Source organism: Hyla sarda, chromosome 8 (assembly GCF_029499605.1).
Source record: "Hyla sarda isolate aHylSar1 chromosome 8, aHylSar1.hap1, whole genome shotgun sequence".
Taxonomy (NCBI): Eukaryota; Metazoa; Chordata; class Amphibia; order Anura; family Hylidae; genus Hyla; species Hyla sarda.
This window is the reverse complement of record NC_079196.1, coordinates 135,645,507-135,661,770: the sequence shown is the minus strand read 5'-3', so window position 1 is coordinate 135,661,770 and position 16,264 is coordinate 135,645,507. Positions and strand designations below refer to the sequence as shown.

At 43.8% G+C, this 16,264-nt stretch overlaps 1 protein-coding gene across 5 annotated transcripts in view; it reads right to left on the bottom strand.

The window, feature by feature from the left end:
* The window catches only part of STAT1 (signal transducer and activator of transcription 1), a 1,320,138-nt gene that overhangs the window by 1,001,122 nt on the left and 302,752 nt on the right, over window positions 1-16,264 (bottom strand). For all 5 annotated transcript variants that reach the window (XM_056535944.1, XM_056535945.1, XM_056535942.1 and 2 more), the window contains one exon: window positions 8,102-8,180. In XM_056535944.1, coding sequence (XP_056391919.1) covers window positions 8,102-8,180 — 79 coding nt within the window. The remainder of the gene's footprint in view (window positions 1-8,101; window positions 8,181-16,264) is intronic.

Sequence of the window (16,264 nt, the reverse complement as noted above, 5' to 3'; positions counted from 1 at the left end):
GGGTAGAGAGGGATCCCACACCAAAGACCTCCACCGCTGCCATACGCTCCAGCGGACAACGCAATAACCATCTGCACCAGACATCTTCACCTCTCCTATACCTTCTCCGTGCTGCACGGGCTGAGAGGCATCAATCCGGATTATCGTTAAGCGCTGCTATGCACATATAACTGCTTTCGCCGGAGCCGGTAAGAGGCACTAAGTGCCTGACTTTGATAAATTTTTGTCCCTGTGCCATCGGGGTATAGAGGATAGATCTTTAGCGATATTGCGCATACAAGTATACTTAGTGGGCTCGTAACTGCGAGTCTCCAGCGCTGCAAAAACTGTTTATTGGACAAATCCTATTACAAACATTGGACTATAAACCCCAACCATTGTCCCACCGTTTAAGTGCAATACTATTTTAACTCATGTTTTAAATGTTTATAACTAACTTTCACCATTCTATTTTAGTGAGCTGTCTGCGGCAAGGGCCCTGCCCCAGACCTCACAGTATTATTCAATAAATGGAAAGGCCTGCGCAGCTGGCCTGTAATTGTGGGAGGAGCGGGATGACCATAAAACCCACGGCTCTCCCCCCTTCAATGACGCCGTGGGTTCTTCGCTTGAGGGTTGTCACGTGATGTCGGCAGGAGGTGGAGTCACGTTCCCACCGGTCAGCTGACTGCACGAGTCAGCTGACAGGAAGGTCGCTTCAGCCTGCATGGTGGTGGTAAGTGGCCGTGGCTGACCGGGGGTAACGCTGGCGGTTCCCGGACTCCGGAGGTGAGCCGGAGTTCAGGGAAACCCTTGGTCAGCCCGGCCCCAGGTTATCGTATTACATATCGGCATTCGGCATTCGCCGGTAGCATTTATACGGTTTTCGGCTGTATATGTTTACTTACGGCTTGCTGCGCATGTATACGATTACTTTGTTATGCGAATAGCCTCCTGCACGAGCATATCATTACCACACTAGGTGAACGGCTTGCTGCGCATGCATGTGTTTACTTATGGCTTGCTTTATTATGTGATGATTACTTTGTTATGTGAACAGCCTCCTGCACGTGCATATCATTACCGCACTATGTGAACAGTCTCCTGCACATGCATATCATTACCGCACTATGTGAACAGTCTCCTGCACGTGCATATCATTACCGCACTATGTGAACGGCTTGCTGCGCATGTATACCATTACTTTGTTATGTGAACAGCCTCCTGCACGTGCATATCATTACCGCACTATGTGAACGGCTTGCTGCGCATGTATACCATTACTTTGTTATGTGAACAGCCTCCTGCACGTGCATATCATTGCCGCGCCATGTGAACGGCTTGCTGCGCATGTATATGATTACTGCATTGTGTGAACAGTCTCCTGCACATGCATATCATTACCGCATTATGTGTTAGGCCTCTTGCACATGTATTTGATTGCTGCATTGTGTGAACAGTCTCCTGCACATGCATATCATTACCGCACTATGTGATAGGCTTCTCGCACATGTATATCATTACCGCACTATGTGATAGGTTTCTTGCTCATGCATATCATTACCGCACTATGTGATAGGCTTCTTGCTCATGCATATCATTACCGCACTATGTGATAGGCTTCTTGCTCATGCATATCATTACCGCACTACGTGATAGGCTTCTTGCACATGTATATCATTACCGCACTATGTGATAGGCTTCTTGCACATGTATATCATTACCGCACTATGTGAACAGTCTCCTGCACATGCATATCATTACTGCACTATGTGAACAGTCTCCTGCATATTTTATCATTTCCGCACCACGTGAACAGTCTCCTGCACATGTATAACATTACCGCACTATGTGAACAGTCTCCTGCACATGTATAACATTACCGCTCTATGTGAACAGTCTCCTGCACATGTATAACATTACTGCACTATATGAACAGTCTCCTGCACATGTATAACATTACCGCTCTATGTGAACAGCCTCCTGCACATATATATCATTATCACATTTTGTAGTTCTGTGCTGCTGGGAGGATCTATATGTGTCTCCAGTACACTGAGACTCGCACACCTTTACACTCAATCGGACTCACCGCTCCGCCCCACCCTGTGACCTTATGCTTCATCCCCACAGCTGCCAATCTGGTCAGTCTAAGGCACGCTACACCAACAGCTGCGCTCACTTCCAACCTTTGTCTCTTAACTAACTTCCTCACAGTTTTCTTTTCATTTATTTTATATTTATACTTCTGTGTTTCCGGGCGGTGTGCCTCCAGCTGTTGTGAAACTACGATTCTCAATTATAGGAATCATGCCGTAGGGTTCATGCTGTACACATCCTGGTACCCATACACGTTGGTAGGATTCATGCCGGTAACATTTATACGCCACACACGCTTATAGGGTTCATTCGTTCTCTACGCGCTTGTAGTTTTATACCGTACACACGCTTTTAGGGTCATACTATACACCCCCTTTGTAAGGTTTATACTGCACACACGCTTGTAAGATTCATACAGTACACACTTGTAGAGTTTATGCCGTTTACTTGCCTACAGGTTTCATACTGTGCACTCGCTTGTAGGATTATATTGTACATTCACCCTTAGGGTTCATGCTGTACGCTTGCTTGTAGCATTCATATTGCACTCACGCTTGCGCATATTTGTGGGGTGCATGCTTGTAGCATTTACTCTATACACACGCTTGAACATACTTGTAGCATTATGCTGCGTACACACTTATAAGATTCATGCCGTACACAGTACACACTGGTAGGATATCCTGTACACACGCTTGTTGGATTCTTACTTACACGCGTTAGGATTATCCAGCACATTCGCCGGTAGCATTTATACGGTTCACTTGCTCGCATAATTCATAAAGTTCATGCGGTGCATACCAATGTAGCATCCATACTGTACACTTGCTCGTAGGTTTAAGTGGTATACACGCTTGTACTCGCTTGCAGGGTTCATACTACACACACTCTTGTAGGAGTCATGTTGTACACACTCATAGGATTCATACTTTGTACACGCTCATACGAGCCACACTGTACGCACGTTTATAGTATTACATGGCCCACGCTCGTAGGATTACTACTGAGTATGCACTCATAAGGTTTGTGCTGCACACCCGCTCGCAGGACCTGTATCACGCGTGTTTGTAGGGTTATATTACTCGGGTGCACGCGGGAATCAGGCTGCGTGTGCACTCGTGGCATGTGTTCTGTACATGCACTTGCGCTATTTGTGAAGTTCGTACGCCCGCAGTTTTGTGCAGCGCACATGCTCATACAGCATATGGGGTGTGGCCCTGTACGCAGGTATGTGGTTATAATAGTTACTACTTGCCGGCATATTCTCTGCCATCAGGTCGTGGTTAGCTTCAGGCATTCACTGGTGGTCTATACGCGTATATGGTTGGCCCGAGTATAGGTTCATCAAGTTGGTGGTATAGCCATGCTTAGCGGTTCACGACAGTTTCACACGTAGTCGTTCTGCACGCATCTTTATATAGGCAGGGTGATATATAGCAGTTGTCGCTGCTGACACATATTCAGAACGACAATTACACGACGCACAGGCGGGGCTGACCCAGTAAACCGTTGCAGACGGGGTATGTCTCATTATCGTTGGTACTGACATGCCTTCTGAACGACACTGACACTACGCATAGGTGGTATTTACCTGTTAAGCCTGTCATGTTACAGAAAGGGTACGTCGCATAATTGTTATGACTGACACGCCACACATAGGTGATGTATACCCATCATGCCTGCCACGCCTGCAGGGAGTACGTTGCACGGTTGTTACTGACACGCCTTCAGAACAGCAATAACGCCACACATAGGTGATAAGATTTGTTTTATTATCCAAGTAATCACCTCATGAACCTGACACGTCTTCAGGTTGTGTTTACTTGTGTCGTCGGTGCACCTCTTTTACGATATAGTCACGTTCTGAAAAAACGGAATTCACGATGTTTTGGGTTGTCATGGTAATCGTATAAACTTTCGCACTTACCACTGGGCACACACTTATCTAGACTCAGTTACGCATATAATTCTCGTCCGACACGTCTTCGGATACTTTCCCTCTCTCCTGGTTTAAAGAGTTATTTATTGTTGTCCAAGTAATCACCTCATGAACCTGACACGCTTTCAGGTTGTGACTGCTTGCGTTGTCGATGCGCTCCTTTCTCTGTGTAGTCATGTCCCAAAAATGTACTCCATGGTGTTCTAGGTTGATATGGTACTCGTATAACGTTTTGCACTTGTCACCGGGCGCATACTTGTCTAGACCCGGTTACGCATACGATTCTCGTCCGAAACGTCTTCGGATACTTTCCCTCTGTTCTGGTTTAAAGTGTCGTACATTGTTCTCCAAGTAATCACCTCATGAACCTGACACGCTTTCAGGTCGTGATTGCTTGCGTTGTCGATGCGCTCCTTTCTCTGTGTAGTTATGTCCCAAAAAATGTACTTCATGGTGTTCTAGGTTGATATGGTACTCGTATAACGTTTCGCACTTGTCACCGGGCGCATACTCGTTTAGACCCGGTTACGCATACGATTCTCGTCCAACACGTCTTCGGATACTTTCCCTCTGTCCTGGTTTAAAGAGTTGTTTATTGTTGTCCAAGTAATCACCTCATGAACCTGACACGTTTTCAGGTTGTGATTGCTTGCGTTGTCGGTGCATTCCTTTCTCTGTGTAGTCTCGTTCCTAAAGATGCTCTTCAGGGTGTTCTAGGTTGTTAAGGTACTTGTATAACGTTTCGCACTTGTCACCGGGCACATACTTGTCTAGGTCCAGTCACGTATACAATTCTCATCCGTCACGTCTTCGGATACTCTCTCTCTGTCCTGATGTTAGACGGTCAGCTATGTTATAGATAAATGAGCTTGGCTAGACGGTTAGTTTGGCTGTCCCTACTACATACATTTACTTTCACACGTGCTCACGTTGAAGGAGTCCAGAATATTGCAGCAGATGCCTTGTCCGCAAATATGCGAAAAATTTATGGTACGGCGTGGAACTCATTTTCCAAATCCAGATCCAAGCACGCCGAGGGCGACAAGATTTCAGTTCCCTTCCTATTAGCATATGTCGGGTTTTGCCATACCACACTGCATTTATCCCACAATACTATTAAGAGTTATCTAGCCGGTATCCAACACCATTTATCCCTGACCAATACCCGTAGTTACTCTATACTCTCTTCTCGCTTGGTGTAGTCCGCTCTCAAGGGCATCCTTGAGAAGGAAGTCCCTCGCAGCCCAGTCAGACAACCAATCTCAGGCAACATGTTCAGGCAGTTGTCCGCCTTGTTAGACTCCACACCATTGGGTATCCGTGATAGCCTCACATTAAAAGCGGCCATGTACCTTGCCTGTTATGGGTTTCTCAGACCAGGTGAGTGCACTACTCGGACCATTAACGCACCCTTTCCTAAGGTCAGTCAGCTGTCACATGTCTCTGATCATTTCCAGCTGTCCCTCAGTCAGACCAAGACCTCGTCTCCGGGTCAAACTGTGATTGTCCGGTTTTCCCCACCGTGCACAAAGGGTGTCCTGCCACAGTCCTCCGTGAATTGTTGAATGCCTGTGTTAACCTATCAGCTGACGACCCTTTACTCCATTTCAGGTCCAACCCGCTAACTACTTCTGAATTCATCAAACATTTACGCATTTCGGTCGGGTCGCTGGGAGGAGTCCCGACTTCATTATCCGGTCACTCCTTCCGTATTGGCGCAGCTACAGCCAATTCTAAGCACGGGGTCCCAACCCACGTAATCATGAAATTAGGATGTTGGAAATGCGGATGCTACATGCAGTATTTCCCTAACCCTCGCAAAGAAATGGCTAGCGCATTCCAGTCTCTTGTGTTGTAATCTGCAATAAACAAATGTTTGTTTAAATCCGGGTTTTGCCCTCTTTTCCAGGCATATTCTTTACGCCGCAGTTATGGCACACTTCAAACTGCTTAGTTGAGGTTGATAGGTTATTGGTTACAGTTGGTTGTTAGGTTAGTATTAGGGTTGTACGCATTTCAGTCATGTAGCAACGACCACAAATGGAAAGGCCTGCGCAGCTGGCCTGTAATTGTGGGAGGAGCGGGATGACCATAAAACCCACGGCTCTCCCCCCTTCAATGACGCCGTGGGTTCTTCACTCCCACCCGCCCCCCCTTCTTTTCATTCCATCACACTTACCACAGGGTATGCCCTCTTTTCCAGGCATATTCTTTACGCCGCAGTTATGGCACACTTCAAACTGCTTAGTTGAGGTTGATAGGTTATTGGTTACAGTTGGTTGTTAGGTTAGTATTAGGGTTGTACGCATTTCAGTCATGTAGCAACGACCACAAATGTAATTATATTTTATATCTTATTATCAGACACTGCCTTTCTTTCTTATTTATCTCTATTTATTCTGCCTTATTCTAAATTTTCTTCCTAACCTAGTATGACTGGTATTTTTAAATTTTTTAAATCAGTATCTATCTATTTGACACGTGGGTATGTGCAACGCAGTATCCTCGGTTAAGGTCTCTTATATTTTCCATAGAGCTCCCACACTTATACATTATAGAGCATGAGATGGTACTAGACAATTTGATGCTGTTTAAATTCTACAAATCTGCCTATAAACTCTGCTGGCACATTTGTGGAAAACCAAGTTATTTCATATTTTTGGGACTGATCGAAACTGCATCAATTAAGGATGCAGATACTTAACGCATTGATTTACCATTCAACTCAGTTGGTATTGTTACTCCTTTTCTTTATTAGGTCTATGTATACACAGAGTTCCACTGGAAATCCACGGGAGTTCCTCTTTGTTAGATACTCCATAAAGCAGAGCTTGCAATAGCGAGAAATTGTTCTGAACGGATTCCCATCTTCTCCATCATAAAAGATATGGTGTACGGTCTCTCCAAAAATAGAGGCCAATTACGATAGTAGAATAAACACTCTTTATTAGAAAATTAACATACATATTAAAATCAGACATAGACGATAAGGCACCGAGGTACACAAAAAGAAAATGGGGGTGAGGATGGTAGCTGGAATATCATGGAGTACAGGATAACAGTATTAATACAACGAATATACAGTGTGAATAGATGCTAATCGAAGCAGCACTCACAGGTCAAAATCCAGATGGTATATTGCACACACTAGTAAATGATCACGGTATAAAACAGTGTTAGAGAACGAGGCAATACTGAGTACTAAAAAAACCTCACAAAGGCCACATTATAAAGGATTCCTGCCATGCATTCTGCCTGAAACCACCTCACCTCCTTACCCCGAATGTACATTTTCGATACAGATTAGTCAAGGATTTTAGGGGAGATTTATGAATCTTGTTATGGGTCTAATTTGTGTTTTGTTTTCTTTTTGCATTTTTTGGGGGGATTTGTACATTGCTTTGCTTTTTTTTTTTTTACTTACAATATAAGTGATTATTGACGCTTTGTCTATGCAGGCCACTTTAAATGCATTGATCATTAATTTGTCATTTGCAATATTAAAAAAAATACTCAATGGTTGGAAAAAAACACGCAAACATACACCACCTTCATTGCAGCTCTAGAAAGGGTTATGATTTTTAAAAGGTAAGGAGGCAAAAACGAAAGGGCAAAAACTGAAAAACCCTCAGTCCCCAAGTGGTAAACATATAGTGGCCTTTCCTGGACCACTATAACTTGAAGCCATACTGAAAATACAAAGCTACCGAAAGTCCAGATCTAATGCATTTGTAAATAGCTAAAATACCTTTAATACTAAAATGTATGCACTGATTTCCTGTCTAAAATTGGTTTCATTATTTTTCAGAGTATAAAACATGTTATGTAAAAGACCCTGCAGAAGCTCCTGTTATCCAAACGAAAAGCTATCTGCAGCTTACAGCAGCTGTTTGTGACTTTTATATAAGGAACTGCTTTATCTGTATTAGTTACTATGTTAACTAACATTTTGGGTGCTTTAGAACCAAATACGTTTTTTTCATAAAGTTTTGGTCTCAAGGGACCACTGAAACTGCAAGTATTACTGGCTATTGAATCCAAACAGAATTAAACCTTTTAAATGAACAAATTCTAGATTCTTACCTCTGCTTTGTACCGTTTTGTATTTAAAATCATATTCATCTTGCAAGTCTTCTAAGTTCTTCACATCCTGTTCTACCTCCTATAGGGAAAAAAAATTACAGGAACATTTAGCAGTAAATAAGATTTTTTTACTCTAGTAAAGCATTGTATGTTAATTATGAGCTCCAACAGTAACTTGCAAGTAACTGCAAAGTAAAAAATGCAATAATTCTGCTAAAAAGATTTGAGGTAAAAGGCTTGTGGTAAACAAACAAAATGTTGGTTCACTCGATTATGTAGAAATTCAGTGGACACCAGGAGATATACATTTTGAATCATAAAATAAGTTATAATGTACAGTGAATTAAAATTCAAGGGTAGTTACAGTAATTTCATTTTCCATGAGCTGATTTCTTATGAAGTACTGTACATTATTTGAATATAGATCGCAAGGCAATCAAATAAAGTTCTTTAGAAAAAGATACTCACAGACATGATTAGGTAATTTTTTTTCAATCTTTTATTTCTTTTTTCCAGACAACATAACTCTTTATTTACATATAGTCAGAGCCCGGAGTCGATTCCTTCATGACCATTGCTGAGTCTGAAGCTACGTTTTGGGACATAACCATTAGTCATGCACTGCTACACTTGGAATTTGGAGTTATGATGCAGAGAGAAATTGTTGGTTTTGTTTTGGTGAACTGCAATTTCAACAACTATAGCTGCCTTCTATCTAGCATTATTCTATATACAGATGGATATGCTTTTTAAAATGAAGGAAACAACATGTAATGATGCTCCGGTCCCTGTATCGCCCCCCCCCAGTACTTCGCACCTGCTAGGGAACGCCCCCTCCTTTAATGCGGCGCTCACAGAGAGTGAGCTGTAAACATAAAAGGCTTATAAAGATAACAGGCTTATAAAAGCCCCCCAAACAAATATAAAAATAAAGGCAGAGGGGAAAGTAGTCTCTAAACTTAAATAATGTAATATTTTAAAACATAATGACAGGTACTCATTAAGTGTTGTTGCAATCATATTGACCTACAGTACAAAGTTATCATGTCACTTTTAGCTTTATAAGAACTGCATAGAGAGGAGACCACACAAAATTAGCAAAATTGTGTTTAAAATTTAACCCTGCAAATATTTCTTTGTTTCAACATAGATTATTTAGTAAAATGAGTGGTGCCATTACAAAGTAAACTTTGGCCCTCATTAAACTAGCCCTTATATGACCCTGTAAAGTAGCATCAGGTTTTGCACCTGGCAAGTAAAGAAGCAATGGCTTTTTACACGACTTTCACAAATTATTCCTTTTTGTGAATAGCAAGAGGTTGTTTTGCACATGGCAAGTGAAAGAGTATAGGTAACGCTCTACCCTCTGGAGGAGGTATGGGAAGAGGATGACAGGTCGAAGGTGTCCAAATGGAGGTGTCATTAACCCCTTAACGAAACAGGACGTATATTTACATCCTGTGTCGGCTCCTGTTATGTGAAGTGCGCTCAGGAGCTGGGCGCGCTTCATACCCAGCAGGTCCCGGTTGCTATGAGCAACCGGGACCCGCAGCTAATACCGGACATCGCCGATCGGGCTGATGTCCAGTATTTACCCTTTAGATGTCGCGATCAATGTTGATCGCAGCATCTAAAATGGGAGAAACGCATGCCGGCTAGCTCAGAGGAGCTGTTCTGGACCACTGTGGTAAAATTGCGGCGCCCCGAACAGCTGAGAGGACAGCGGGACGTGCCTTACATAGTTACATAGTTAGTATGGTTGAAAAAAAGACATACGTCCATGAAGTCCAACCAGGGAATTGAAGGGAAGGGTGTAAGGGGATAAGGGAAAGGGATGTCGTTTTATAATTCTGCATAAGCATTAATGTTATTTTGTTCCAGGAATGTATCTAACCCTGTTTTAAAGCTGTTAATTGTTCCTGCTGTGACCAGTTCCTGAGGTAGACCGTTCCATAAATTAACAGTCCTCACAGTAAAGAAGGCGTGTCGCCCCTTTAGACTAAACCTTTTCTTCTCCAGACGGAGGGAGTGCCCCCTCGTCCTTTGGGGGGTTTAACCTGGAACAGTTTTTCTCCATATTTTTTGTATGGGCCATTTATATACTTATATACGTCTATCATATCCCCCCTTAAACGTCTCTTCTCAAGACTAAACAATTGCAACTCCTTTAATCGCTCCTCATAGCTAAGATGTTCCATGCCCCATATTAGTTTAGTCGCGCGTCTCTGCACCCTTTCCAACTCCGCAGTGTCCCTTTTATGAACAGGCGACCAAAACTGAACAGCATATTCCAGGTGAGGCCGTACCAATGCTTTATAAAGGGGGAGTATTATGTCCCTGTCCCTCGAGTCCATGCATCTTTTTATACATTACAATATCCTGCCGGCTTTGGAAGCAGCAGCCTGACATTGCATGCTATTCTGTAGATCCTTCTCTACCAGTGACTCTACCAGTTTAATCCCCCCTAAGACATACAATGCATGCATGTTCTTAGTACCCAGATGCATAACTTTACATTTATCCACATTGAACCTCATTTGCCAAGTGGATGCCCAGACACTTAGTCTATCCAAGTCATCTTGTAACTTATGCACATCCTCTATAGACTGTACCGTGCTACAAAGCTTGGTGTCATCTGCAAAGATAGAAAAAGAGCTGTTAATACCATCCTCTATATCATTGATAAATATATTAAACAGCAGCGGGCCCAGTACTGAACCTTGGGGTACACCACTAATAACCGGGGACCAATCAGAGTACGAATCATTGACCACCACTCTCTGGGTACGATCCATGAGCCAGTGTTCAATCCAGTTACAAACTAAAGTTTCCAAGCCCAAGGACCTGTCAGACGTCTGTGAGGGACAGTATCAAACGCTTTGGCAAAATCCAGAAACACTATATCCACAGCCATTCCTCTGTCAAGGCTTCTACTCACCTCTTCATAAAAGCAAATTAGATTGGTTTGACAACTTCTATCCTTAGTAAACCCATGCTGGCTATCACTTATAATACTATTATCCCCTATGTATTCCTGTATGTAAGTCCTTCAAACAATTTACCCACAATGCACGTTAGACTTATAGACCGGTCTGGCGAAGACCTAGAGCCCTTCTTGAAGATTGGTACCACATTACCTTGCTCCACGCGGTCCGATCAGCGTTTGATTTCTCCAAGCCTGAAATCCAGGTTTGAGCAATCAAGCGCAGATAACACTGATCAATGCAATGCTATGGCAATGCATTGAACAGTGCCTGCAATCAGTGTAATGCATGTTATAGCCCCCGATGAGGGCTATAACATTGCAAAGAAAAAGTGTAAAAAAAAGTTAATAAAGATGATTTAACCCCTTCCCTTCACCTGGAATATGCTGTTCAGTTTTGGTCGCCTGTACATAAAAGGGACACTGTGGAGCTGGAAAGGGTGCAGAGACGCGCGACTAAACTAATATGGGGCATGGATCTTAGCTATGAGGAGCGATTAAAGGAGTTACAATTGTTTAGTCTTGAGAAGAGACATTTAAGGGGGGATATGATAAACGTATATAAGTATATTAATGGCCCATACAAAAAATATGGAGAAAAACTGTTCCAGGTTAAACCCCCCCAAAGGACGAGGGGGCACTCCCTCCGTCTGGAGAAGAAAAAGTTTAGTCTCAAGGGGCGACACGCCTTCTTTACCCTGAGAACTGTGAACTTATGGAACAGTCTACCTCAGGAACTGGTCACAGCAGGAAAAATTAACAGCTTTAAAACAGGATTAGATACATTCCTGGAACAAAATAACATTAATGCTTATGAAGAAATATAAAAATCCCATCCCTTCCCCAATATCACGCCACACCCCTACCCCTTAATTCCCTGGTTGAACTTGATGGACATATGTCTTTTTTCGACCGTGCTAACTATGTAACTATGTATGAATCATTCCCCTTTTCCCATTTAAAAAAAATACAGTGAAAATAAAAACCAAAACATATGTCGTATCGCCGCATGCATGAATGTCCGAAATATAAAAATATACAGTTAATTAAACTGCACGGTCAATGGCGTATTCCAAAGTCCAAAACAGCATATTTTTGGTCTCTTTTTATACCATAAAAAATGAATAAAAAGCGATCATAAAGTCCGATCAAAACAAAAATGGTACCGGTATCATTTTAATAAAGATAAAGATAAGGTGTCATTTTTACCGAAAAATGTGCTGCGTAAAAACGGTAGCCCCCATGATTTACAAAATGTGGTTTTATCTTCAATTCTGATGCAAAATTATTTAATTTTCCCATTTTCGCTGTAGATTTTTGGGTAAAATGACTGTTATTACAAAGTAGAATAGGAGGCACAAAAAAAAGCAATAATATGGATTTTTAGGTGCAAAAGGGTTATGATTTTTAAAAGGTAAGGAAGAAAAGACTAAAGTGCTAAAACAGAAAAACCCTGTGTCCTTAAGGGGTTAATACCTTGTCTCATTGCGGTGGAGCACAGCATTGTAAAATTTTGACCAAAGACTGTAAAATACATGGATTGGCCCTGCCTTAAGCTACTATTCAAAGTATCTACCATCACATGCACTATACTGCACATTGACAACTGCATGAAGTGGCCCACCCACTTTTTTAGAGAAGTAATGGTGAAGCCCTACCTGGGCTATGTGCACCCCATTATTTGCCTCAAGCCAGTGAATTAAACCAGAAAGTACAGTAGCAACTCCTCCAGGACTGAATTTAGCTGCACAACAACTGAATGACTGGGAGCATACTGTTGTTTTTAGGATATAGATTCCTTTATGATTATCTCAAGGGATGCAGGAAAAGGAACAATAGATGACAGTGATGCTGACAACATAGAGACTATATTGCCTGTGGATGATAAGCATTGGGAGTTGCAGCAACAGTAGCAACAGCTGCAGCAAGGTTTTATAGTCATTGTGTGACGTCCCAACTATTTCACGCAGCCGTGTGATGCCACTTCATGTGGTAACATAGAGCTGTAGTTCCTTAACTTAGGACCAGATCACACCTTACTTTCAGATTGCACATCTGGCACTGTGTCTCGTTTTCTTCCACTGAAATAGTAGAGAAGAAATGCCACAGCAGTGTCACCATCAACTGCCTCTGATCTTACCATACCTGCCCCTGTCTTAGTTCAGCTATCCTCCTGCTCAGACGACTTTCCTTCCTTTTCACCTAATTTCCACATCTGGTCGAAAACCACATCATCATTGTCTTCCTTACCATCCCCGCCAATCCTCTTAGTCTAAAAAATTCAGATGTCATTGGCCACTGTTTTTTCCTCCACCACCTCTAACACACAACTCACACAACTTTTTAAAGGTTTTTAAGTTAGATGCCAAAGGTTTAAAAGTTATCAGGAAGTATTACTTTACTGAGTGTTACACTCTGTGCTCCAGCCGCAAGCTCCGGCCATGAGCGCAGTGTCCCGGTGTCCCCCTCTGCCGGTGGGGCTGAGATTCGCAGCGCGGGACACGCCCGCATTCAAATCCCAGCCGGTCACCCACCTCGCTCCACTGCCTCTGTGTCTCAGCTCTGGCGCGTGCCCCTGTCTCCTAGGGCGCATGCGAGTCAGAGCTCTGAAATTTAAAAGGCCAGTGCGCCCATAATTAGTGTTTGCATCTGACACCACATTATAAGTCTGCACCTCCCACACTTCCCTGCCAGATCTTCAGTGTCCCTAGCCTGAAATTAAGCAACCCTTATAGCCTGTTAGCCTTACCCGTGTTTCCATACCTTCCGCTACATTATTAGACTCGGCACCTTTGCCGACTTCCTTGACCTTCTGCTACGTTTGACTACGCTACTGCCATATCCTTCAGTACCTCGCCTTGCCCAGCTACCTGTGTGGTCAAGCCGTGTTGGGGGTAGCGACCTGGGTGTCCCGATACGGTCCTAGTCATCAGCCACACAGATTAGTGGATCCACATCTTGCTCCATTATAGCAAGATCCGGCCATGGATCCAGCTGGGGTTCCTCAGTCTGAGAGTCCGGATCTCGCATCCATTGTGGCTCTCCAGTCACAGCAGATGTCCAAGCAGGCACAGGAGTTGAGACAGTTATCCGCCATGATGCAGCAGTTGCTAACTGCACAGCAACAACCACCACAACCACAACCTCCTCCTGCTCTGGTGGCACCTCCCGCTCCTGCAGTCATCTCCGGATCAAGAGTTCGTCTGTCTCTTCCCAAGAAATATGAGGGGATCCCAAGTCCTGTCGTGGTTTCGTTACTCAGTGCTCCATGCACATTGTACTCATGGCAGATCAGTTCCCTATGGAACGAACAAAGGTGGCCTTCATCCTCAGTCTTTTAACTGGAAGGGCTTTGGCCTGGGCTACTTGGCTTTAGGGTCATAGTGATGCCCTCGCAAGGCGTTTCTCAACGAATTTTGGGGTGTCTTCAAAGAACCTGCTCGAGCTTCCTTCGCTGAGGCGGCATTGCTGAGTCTTACTCAGGGCAACTCCTCTGTGGGCAAGTATGCCATTCGGTTTCGTACCCTCGCATCGGAGTTAGCATGGAATAATGAAGCTCTTTGTGCCACCTTCAAGAGAGGGTTATAAAGTCAAATCAAGGATGTCTTTGCTGGCCGGGAATTGCTATCTAATCTAAATGAGCTTATACAGTTGGTATCCCGGATTGATATCCGTTTCTCAGAGCGACGTGAGGAACTACGCCAAGAAAGGGAGTCTGCACTTTCCTCTTCTGGCACCTGCCTTCCAGCAGCCTCCGCAACCTTCTCCGTTGCCTTCCACAGTAGAGACTATGCAGTTGAATTGGTCTCGCCTGACCCCGCACAAAAGATCTCGCCGACGAACTGAGAATCTGTGCCTATACTGCGCCAGTGAGGATCACTTCCTAAAAGATTGTCCTCTGCGTCCTCAGTCACAGGGAAACGCTCACACCTAGGGTTTGCAGGAGAGGCTTCCGAAGGTGTGAATATCATCTCTCCACGCTTAAATATGACGGTCCAGTTTTTCCTACCCTCAGAAGAGATAATCTCCATTCTTGCCTTTTTGGACTCTGGCTTCGCAGGAAATTTTATTGATGCTTCCCTAGTACATAGGCATCGTCTGCCGTGACCAGCCTGATAAAGCCTCTGTACATCTCTATGGTCCATGGTGAAAGACTGGACTGTACTGTGCTATATCGCGCAGAACCATTGTCTATGCAGGTCGGAGTCTCACATAGGGAGAACTTATCCTTCCATGTTCTCCCTCTCTTGCTTCGCCTACCGTGGTTGCAACTCCATGCTCCACAGCTGGATTGGAAAACTGGAGAGGTTCTTCGCTGGGGTCCACATTGCAACAACCACTGTATCCACGTACGTGTCTCAAAATTGGAACCATCATCTTGTCCTATGCCCGGTTTGCCTTCCTTTCTTCAGGACTATGCTGATGTCTTCAGTGAAAAGCAAGCCGAAGTGTTACCAATTGACTTGCTACATGGCACCACACCTCCGAGGGGGAGGAACCTACCCTTTTCTGTTCCTGAAACTCTGGCCCTGTCTAATTACATCAAGGAGAACCTTCAGAAGGGATTTATCAGGAAGTCCTCTTCCCCTGCCGGAGCTGGCTTCTTCTTCGTGGAAAAAAAAAGACAGTTCCTTTAATCTCTGAGTTATTTGCTCGTTTGAGAGGTGCCAAGATTTTCTCTAAACTAGACCTTTGTGGGGCCTATAATCTGATTCATATACGTGAAGGGGACAAATGGAAGACTGCGTTTAATACTCGTGATGGACATTTCGAATATCTAGTGATGCCATTCGGACTCTGTAATGCTCCAGCAGTCTTTCAGGAATCTGTCAATGATATTTTCCGTGACCTCCTGTACTCCTGTGTCGTTGTTTATTGGGATGACATACTCATTTACTCGCCCAATGTCCAGTCTCATCGCTCTCACCTCCGCCAAGTGTTATAGCGTCTCCGTGAAAATCATCTCTACACTAAACTGGAGAAATGTACTTTAGAAAAGATCTGCCTCCCTTTTCTGGGCTACATTGTTACCAGTCAAGGTCTTCAAATGGATCCCAACAAGTTATCTGCAGTTCTGGACTGGCCACAACCTACTGGTCTGAAAGGGTTTCAGCGCTACCTCGGCCTTGACAATTACTTTCGGCAATTCATTCCACACTACTCAACTCTGGTAGCTCCCA